Here is a 9,618-nt window from a genome sequence, read left to right as displayed (position 1 = left end):
GTGTCCCTTTTTATCATCAGTGTCATCCGTGTGACCGTTTTTACCATCAATGTGTCATCCGTGTGTCCGTTTTTATCATCAGTGTGTCATCAGTGTGTCTGTTTTTACCATCAGTATTATCTGTGTGTCCGTTTTTACCATCAGTGTCATCCTGTGTCCGTTTTTACCATCAGTGTGTCCGTTTTTATCATCAGTGTCATCCGTGTGTCCGTTTTTATCATCAGTGTGTCATCCGTGTGTCCGTTTTTACTATCAGTGTGTCATCCATGTGTCCCTTTTTACCATCAGCGTTATCATTGCGTCATCAGTGCTTTTCCAGCATGAATAAAAAAAGAAAGAAATGAAAAATCTTCTCCTATACTTTACAATGTTTAAACACAGACGGCACATGAATGCCATCTGTGTGCTGTACGTGTTTTCACAGTCCCATAGATTTGTATTGTCATCCGTGCTGGACATATCTCCGTGTGTTTTGCACGGACACATGGACATGTGCATAGCAGTATAGACTATGATGGGTATGTGTGGTATCCATGAAAAAAAAGGATACAACACATAAATGCAATACGGACATGTGAAGGAGGCCTAAGGTACATACTGTATGTTATTGGTTACTGCAATGGGGTCATTTGTGATCAGAAATATTTATAAAGAGCATCATTTACTTAACCTAAAGTCAGATAATTTGGCTAAAATCTCGATTTGCTAAGACAAAAAGTCACAATATTGTTTATAGGGTTACAAAATATTTATTTTAACATTATTACTGAAGGCATGAAGCTCTTTTTTCATACAGAAATACAAACATGCATAGACCAATATGGCCTGATGAAATGTATATTTAACACAGTAAATATAGCAGTTTGACAAATAATAATATAAATATTTTTTAAAATATTCACATAATAAATTTAGATAAGAGATAGCAGAATAAATAACTGCTATGAAAAAAAAACCCAGTTTTAGCTTGTGCGAGACCCTCGAATTCCTATGACCACACCAACCTATCACTAATCAAATCATTGATTAGCTCCGAGAATTAAGACGCAAGGTGTTTTCACAGGACAAGCTAAAAAATAGGCCGGAAGGAAGCCCTTCAGAGGAAGTAAACCTGAGGTAGACTGGTATGCACTGGTATGCATTATGTAACACGTCCTCAATGGCATAGCTTTACGAGTCTAGCTGCAATGCGCACAGGAGGTCCATATGCAGCATTACATGTGGAATAAGGCATGTCGGTTTCAATATTATGTTCCAGTGTTTTACTGTCAGTGTCAGTAGCAATGAATGTTGTTCGGCAGGTTATTCAAAAATTCTGTTCCAACGCCGCCATGTTCCTATGGCATTCATCTCCGTAACCAGCAGCATTATTTCAGCAAGGATTCCCACCTTTGCTCCATCTCACACGTCCATCTTGAAGCTGGACGGTAGTTCCAGATCTTCTACTTTAAAAAGTCTTCATAAATTAAGTGCACTTAGCCACCAAGAAAAAATAAAATATGCGCAAGGAACACATTCACTGACAGCAATGTCTCCCACACTAAGGAAAGGTGACAGTTCTCACTTCGTCAACTATGATGTTGTTATTGTACGTTTCCAAATTCCTCTCCTTCTGTGTGCCCAAGGACGCGTCTCATCTTTCATCTCTTGAAGCTTCTTCAATAGCCTGGCAAAGATATATGATCTTTTAATGGCTTGTCTGATGGATTCCGTTCTGCAAAATAAATGATGATTTCTGGTTTATTTCAAAGTAAAAGATTTTTTTTAAAAAAAGCTCTTGAATTTACAACAATTTTTAATTTACAGATTATAAGTAAGAGCTGAAAGAGGATGACTTAGACATCTGTAATGTCTCTAAATAAGAAGATGTCACCAGTGGGGGTCTCAGCCTTGGACCTCCGCTGATTGCTATAATGAAGGGACCACAGCACTCTAGTAAGCACAATGCCCTTCTCCTCCAGGTCTTTACTCTATCATTGGAAATCTCACATTTAATGCAAAGTGGTGATATTGTTCATGCACACTTACTAATGATGTATTCTGTATAAAACTACTGTGGCACCCCTAGGGGTATTTGCCACAAAAATAGTTACGGACAGTAAATACAAATACTAAAATAGCAAGACTGCACTACCACCTCCGGCCAGAAGGGGGAGCTCCAGAGACTCCCCTTGATCCATTCTGGTCTGAGAGAAGAAATGGCAGTTGGGCTAAGGAGCTGAAAGTGAGAGGTCATACAGCTGAATTTCTAACAGTCCTGTGACTGTTACCAGGCCTAAATCACCGGTCTGAGGAGAAGAGGGACAGAGAAAAAGGACATTGTGAGAACCGGGTAGCATTAATCACTACCCAGAACAGGCGCAAAGATGGATACCGGATCCGTGGCTGTATTCATTATATATAATACAGCAACCGGAAAAACGTGAGGTGATATCAGCTTCACTAGGGCCGGACGCAGCAACAGACACAGAGTTCAGCGGTACTCCCGGAGGGGGTAAGCTGATAAAAGGACTCGGGTTGCCCGTCGAACCAGGACCCGGAGGGGACAGATTGGGCCGGCAGCCAGTTCACATACAGCAGCAGGGCCACACAGAAATTGCGTACAATAAGAGGCGAAGACCCCGGCAGGGTCAAAGTAACTCAGAGTTCCTATACAGACTCCGGTGACAGGACTGGTTGTAAATCCCTTTATGTTAAAGTAAACTGGTTAAACGTTTCAGTGCCTCAGTCTTTCATTTGGACAATAGCTATCTATCCAGGATCGGGATCATCACCGCTGGGAGAACCTGCTGCTGATCAAGTAAGTGCCTGTCCCCTCATGATACCCCTTACACTGTGCATTGCCTGAGGCCACAGCACCGGGTCAAGCCACCCGTGACATCTCCCTCAACAGACAGACCCCATTGGTCCGGTGCTGGGTACCCCGGTCTCCTGGGCGTCACACTACTTACAGGGATTATTAAAGAACTAACAACTTTAGATTTAAGAGTAAATCTATCACTAGGTTTGTGCTACCCCATCAGAGAGCAACATGGTATAAGCCTATTAGACTCCTAAACCTAATAAAATCAAGGGTCAATCCCTCCTCCTCCTCCTATAACACTCATCTGGAAATAAAGCAGCATGGTCAAGGTGACTCGTCCGCTGTAAGCGCTGCAGAATAAATCTGGGTGGGTGAAAGTAAAGTGTTCCTTTGGAGGCTTCTTCTACAAGCTGATGACATTTACCGGTGAGCAGACCACAGTTCACCAATGGTTAACATTTTGTAAAAAATCACTCAAGGGTGTTACAAAAGTAAAAATGGAAATCTATGCTGAATCCTCCTAGGAGGATAAAAAATGATATAATAAAAAATATTGACCAACTCTCTTTAATATGAGGCGGGTTGCTATATATATATATATATACTAGGTGTTTCCAGCCAGCTAACGCTCGGCACGCTCATTGATATCTAATTAACGCTGCTGGTGATTAAACTAAAGTAAATAATTACAATATTCAATAGCGCTTACGCAGGTGGTAAATTAACGTGTGGTAATGTGTGGGGAAGGAGCCTCGTGTGGTAATGTGTGAGGACGGAGCCTCGTGTGGTAATGTGTGGGGGCGGAGCCTCGTGTGGTAATGTGTGGGGATGGAGCCGCGTGTGGTAATGTGTGAGGACGGAGCCTCGTGTGGTAATGTGTGAGGACAGAGCCTCGTGTGGTAATGTGTGGGGACAGAGGCTCGTGTGGTAATGTGTGAGGACGGAGCCTCGTGTGGTAATGTGTGAGGACGGAGCCTCATGTGGTAATGTGTGAGGACGGAGCCTCGTGTGGTAATGTATGAGGACGGAGCCTCGTGTGGTAATGTGTGGGGATGGAGCCTCGTGTGGTAATGTGTGAGGACGGACCCTCGTGTGGTAATGTGTGAGGACGGACCCTCGTGTGGTAATGTATGAGGACGGAGCCTCGTGTGGTAATGTGTGGGGATGGAGCCTCGTGTGGTAATGTGTGAGGACGGACCCTCGTGTGGTAATGTGTGAGGACGGAGCCTCGTGTGGTAATGTGTGAGGACGGAGCCTCGTGTGGTAATGTATGAGGACGGAGCCTCTTGTGGTAATGTGTGGGGACGGAGCCTCGTGTGGTAATGTGTGTGGATGGAGCCTCGTGTGGTAATGTGTGGGGACGGAGCCTCGTGTGGTAATGTGTGAGGACGGAGCCTCGTGTGGTAATGTGTGAGGACGGAGCCTCGTGTGGTAATGTGTGAGGACGGAGCCTCTTGTGGTAATGTGTGGGGACGGAGCCTCGTGTGGTAATGTGTGTGGATGGAGCCTCGTGTGGTAATGTGTGGGGACGGAGCCTCGTGTGGTAATGTGTGAGGACGGAGCCTCGTGTGGTAATGTGTGCGGGGACGGAGCATTGTGTGGCAATGTGTGGGGGCGGGATTATGTGTGGTGATGTGGTGGGGGTGGAGCTACTGTGCTGGGGGCGGGATTAGCGAGTAATCACGATGCCTCTTATATATATAGATATATGTGAATGCATTATTGTATACAAGCAGCTTCCAATCTTTCACTACGTACCAGTCGATCACTCACCTTTTAGCGTCTGGATGAAGTTTATGAACACACTGCCCTCCCAATAGGAGTCCATTACACACTTTGGCCTTCTGAACCTGGTGACTTTCCTTTTTAACGGAAGGCTGGACACTGCGTAAGAAAACAAAGCATTTTAAGGCACAATTGAAGGAACACCTTTTCTCCACACATGCTCCTGAGATAAAGGCCTCCTCAGCTACAGGGTGTACTCAGGGATCGCTCCGTCATTATTATTTTTATTTTTTTTTCAGACTGAAAATATTTGCACACACCTGAGATCTGCAGCACTTTGGCAGAAGTCCAGGCATTTCTTGTCCTCACGCTTGGCACAGATACACCTGCTACTAGACTCCATAACTTCTTCTGCCTTTGTGTCTTGCAGCGAACGTTTCAGCCGAGGACCTCCAAGTCCATAAGGCACTGTTTTTCTGTAAGATAAACGCCACATTATTAGATCTGCAAATAAATCCCATTCCATAAAAAAGAACATATATATATATATAACAGAATCCAAACCCCACTTATTGGGGCACAGGTAGAAGAGATGACTGACATCAATACTACAAGTTTCCATGTCAGAAACAATCGTCACTCAATCAGATTTTGGTTACTTATATCAATATAAACTCCATGTTCCACTTAGTAAGTGTCAGGCAATAGAAAAACTTCCCACACAGTAGACGTTGCACATAACCTTTACACAAAAAAGTCTTTAATTTTCGTCTTATTTAATGGCATACAATTTCACAAATTGCAAGCCTCAGTTTCACAGCAGCATACCAGCGAGTTATACAGGTTGCAACCTGTATTTCAATTAATAGCTTGTTAATGGTTCTTAAATCACAGTTTAGGAGTATTTCACTGGAAATGCCTGAGAGGTAAAGAGTAAGGCAAATATTTACTGCTCAGCCTATTACGCTATCAGTCCGAGCCCATTATACATAGTTACTGCTTTGGAAAACTCTCTAGTTATGTGTCAACAAATATCAAGGCCAATGTGCCTGCATTAGTCACGCCGAGTACTGAGAAGCGCCAACAGAATTCGGAGTCCCCATTTTTTAGGAACATTTACAATTTATGCTATTTCCAAACCTCGAGGATGTGTGCTGATTTACAGCAGAGGTGAAATGATCTAGGAATCCCTACGGCTGTATGAGGTGAAACTTGTATTTGTTGTCTTAGGTGTTGGTTGCTTGGCTGCTTTTAGCTCTGATCCGATATGACACAGTTCGGATCATTCCACATTAGCTGGATTGTCTAAAATTCATCTTCAGATATATATATATATATATATATATATATATATATATATATATATATATATATTTATATATATATATTAAGTACATATATCTATATAGATATATCTATATATCTATATCTATATATATATATTTAAATAAAAAATAATATTAGAAATAGAATATATACATTACATACATACATATATATGTACGTATATGTATATATATATACATATATATATATATATATATATATATATATCATACACAGGTTGCTAATGATATTATGGAATTGCCTCATGTATAGAGCCTGCAGGAAAATCAAAGACATTTGTCCTATTGCTCAAGGTAATAAAAACTCCATTAATCTCCTTGGGGATTTAGGACTACAACATTAAGCATCCATCCTCTGCAGGAAATCTATCTGCGACAGTACAGAATTGTGGGATAGGTGTGGGGCCAGCAAACATCCATTAAAACGTATCCTAAGTAAGCTTTTAGTACATGAGGGAAAACAGACAAATTGGGCAGATTGGGTGTGTCGTATGGTCATTACCTACTGTCAATTATCAGGCTGCCTGACATTTTATGACTTGGTATTGTGCAATCATTCCAGCATTTTCTTCGTTACGAGGCATAAACGATAACTTTTCTTATTTCGTATAAAGACATTTCATACCTAAGACCCAACGTGATACTTCATCTATACAAGTTATTATCATTATTAACAATATTGTATCTTGTAAACTGTGATTTTCAAGTGTCATTTAGATCTGGTACCCGACATAGCAAAAGTTCCAAATCAAGATAATTGACTTTATAACGTCGATGGACTTTTTGGTGGAAAACTAAATAAAATCCGCCACAGACGCTCAAAAAAACTAAAGTGGTATGACACTTACTCTGGAGTGTTTATCCAGATTATATCTAGGTGGCAAAAGTAGACACATTCTTTATCCATGAGTGATGAACAAGAACAGCGTTTAAATCTGCGTGGCCTGAAGGGGGCGCCAGAGGACTGATGAGCAGCTGTAGCTTCTGCCAGAGAGGAGTCTTCAGAGGATGACAAAGTTCTGCCTGACCCTGCAGATGAATTAGGAAAACGGGTTTTAATCTTGATCCATGACATTTATGTTACACAATTCCAATATATTCTATTAAGAAACGTATTGGTGTGAGCGCACCTCGTCACCGATTCCTAAATGTGGCCATTGTTAGTTGTGACAGTGATGGGACTTATAGGGAACCTCACGTGGTGATAGTAGGATGCTACATCAGGGTATGTGTCTCCAGCTGGAGAGTATGGTTGTGCAATGCTGTGTGTGCATTCCTGTCATGATAATAGTAGCAGGCAGGACTAAACATGTCACCGCACACATGATATTAATCTGTGGGTACAGCATGGATGTGGAGCACAAGGCTGCTCTCTGTATAGTATAGGAATAACTGGGAATAACGCCCTGGTCAAAGCTGACAACCAGCCAGGAGACTCCCCACAGCCATGGTGTCACTGCTGGCACAGATGTGTGGTGCTGCAATGTGCACAGGAATCAGGTCACTGTGAATATTGGGTTATCTGCTCAGCCTGCTGGTGATTGTGTTCTCTGTGTGCCAGGAACAAGTGCTGAGCGCTCACAGATCCTGGCCCAGTCTAGATGGGGACTAATTCTAATCAGAGAATGAAGTATCAGTCTATCTATGTAGGTGTGGGTGCAGAGAGATGGATCCATAGATAATCTTATATGGCTATTTATCACTACTTTTCTGTCTCTCTGTCACTTTACCCACTCTCACAAACATTTTTTCTATCTATTATGTTTCACCTTAATTTTTTTTTTTTTGCTCTTCCTATATTCATCTATCACTTCTTTTTATTGTGTCACACTATTTATTAATTTTTCTCCTTTTTTCCTGCCTTTTACCTTTTATAATTACCTTTTTCTTGAACTCATTTTTTTCCTATTTACCATATCTTTCTTTCTATATATCTACTATCTATCTATCTATCTATTATCTATCTACTTTGTTTTTCTCTCCCTTCTTTTCTATTATCTATCGACTCTGTCTCTCTTTCTGTTCTATCTAATATCTATCTATCTATATATACATCTTTTCTAACTATCTATTTTGTTTCTCTTCTCCCTTCTTTTCTATTATCTATCCACTCTATCTACTCTCTCTATTACCTATCTATCTATCTATCTATCTCATTCCTTCTATCTATCATCTATATATCTATTCTCTCCATTATCTATCTATCTCATATATATCTATCATCTATATATCTTCTCTCTCTCTCTATTATCTTTCTATCTATCATATATATATCTACTCTCTCTATTATCTATCTCATATATATCTATCTATCATCTATATATCTACTCTCTCTATTATCTATCTATCTATCTCATATCTATCTATCATCTATATATCTACTCTATTATCCATCTCCCTTATTTTCTCTTCTCTATCCATCAATCTATTATCTCTCTCTAGCCCTATCTCTATCTGTGGCCCTAGGAGCAGGAGCGGAGCCCAGCACATGCTCCGGCCTCGGTGCTCCTCAGTGGCGCCCTGTACCCCGCTCAGTGACAGCCGGGGCTCGCTGCCTCCTAATCCCGACCCTCCTGAGCCCCGTGCACCTGATCGCTGAAGCACAGCTATAAACTGCCCGTAAATAGCCCAGCGCCCAATTACCCCGAGTTTATGGGGGTGAGACATTGTGTGCACAATACTCTGCGCGGGATTACAGAGACTACGGACTAATCTGGTGTCATGTTCCAGCACCGGAGCCGGCTGGGTCCTTCCCAAGTGTCGGCTATTCCTAGTGCCCAGGACGGTGAGAGATGGCTGCGTGTCATGGGCATCAGCCCACTCCTCTCACCCACCTGTGTGCCCCAATCCTGCCCTGTAAGCGGTACATCCCATAGCACTTGCTGCAGGGTCTAACCAAGAAACACAGGCTCAGACTCACGGTAGTGCCAACCTATGCCAGCGCCACACTATTATTACATGCCAGGGACTAATATCTCATCCCTACCTGCTCCACAGGTGCCTTGTAGAAGAGCCAATAGCAGATAAACAATCATCTCCAGATCCATTATTAATACAGAGGAAAATGGGTATAAAAGATAATAAAATCCCCCAAAAAAGGAAAAATCAATAAATAATCTAAAAAAGAAGTGATGGCTAAAAAACATACAAAAAGGATGAAAAAAGTGTTCCGGGCTTGATAAAGTCCCCAATCCAGAGTCCTCTAGGAGATGAGTGCTGGTAATTCCTGAGAGCTCCCAAAGTGACTGTGATGCTGCCAGCTGCCCCGCTCCTTTTTATATTCAGCCGCCATAGACTTTGTAAACAGCCCTCAATTTCTATTATCCTGAGACATTGTTATTAGTCACCGAGAAGCAACGTGCAGACTGAGATAAGGGGAGGCTGGAGAGGAAACCTGCAAACTTCACACGGGGTGACGCCGTCTGCGCGAACCAGGGGCGGGGAGAGCAGAGGTGCCTGCAGCGCGGCCTTCTGCCGCTAGGGGGAGCGGTGTCTCCTCGGGTGGAGGTGCGAGGACTGCTCGTCTCATCACTGCAGCTACTGGAAGAACTGGAAAGGTGGACTACCTGCTCTCTCAGAACAGGAATGTACCATTAATGAGTGGTGTTCTCTTCCATCACAGCACCTCACACAATTAACTGAGGATTATTATGGAATCTGACACCTGATTGCATGCTTTGTCCATGTATTCAGCGTTCACTGGCTGTACATTTCTGCAGAGGCACTGCCTATATATAAAAAAGA

At 42.3% G+C, this 9,618-nt stretch overlaps 1 protein-coding gene across 1 annotated transcript; it reads right to left on the bottom strand.

The window, feature by feature from the left end:
• Positions 1-732: 732 nt before the first annotated feature.
• On the bottom strand, positions 733-9,241 carry EDN1 (endothelin 1). The gene is made up of 5 exons (XM_069730790.1): positions 8,861-9,241; positions 6,723-6,903; positions 4,849-5,004; positions 4,577-4,687; positions 733-1,714 (listed from the first exon to the last, which is right to left on the bottom strand). The coding sequence occupies exons 1-5, from the start codon at positions 9,018-9,020 to the stop codon at positions 1,573-1,575; spliced, it is 750 nt and encodes a 249-aa protein (XP_069586891.1). The 5' UTR covers positions 9,021-9,241; the 3' UTR covers positions 733-1,572.
• Between the last annotated feature and the right edge of the window lie 377 nt (positions 9,242-9,618).

This window comes from Ranitomeya imitator, chromosome 6, assembly GCF_032444005.1.
Source record: "Ranitomeya imitator isolate aRanImi1 chromosome 6, aRanImi1.pri, whole genome shotgun sequence".
Classification (NCBI taxonomy): Eukaryota; Metazoa; Chordata; class Amphibia; order Anura; family Dendrobatidae; genus Ranitomeya; species Ranitomeya imitator.
The sequence above is the reverse complement of the archived record's forward strand: the minus strand, read 5'-3'. Positions and strand labels throughout refer to the sequence as shown.

Coding starts and splice junctions, on each gene's coding strand:
- EDN1 (XM_069730790.1), bottom strand. CDS start 9,020: ATGTTTTTTAGCCATCACTTCTTTTTTAGATTATTTATTGATTTTTCC. Junction 6,904..8,860: donor ACAAGGCACCTGTGGAGCAG/GTAGGGATGAGA, acceptor ATTCATCTGCAG/GGTCAGGCAGAACTTTGTCA. Junction 5,005..6,722: donor ATCTGGATAAACACTCCAGA/GTAAGTGTCATA, acceptor TTTATCTTACAG/AAAAACAGTGCCTTATGGAC.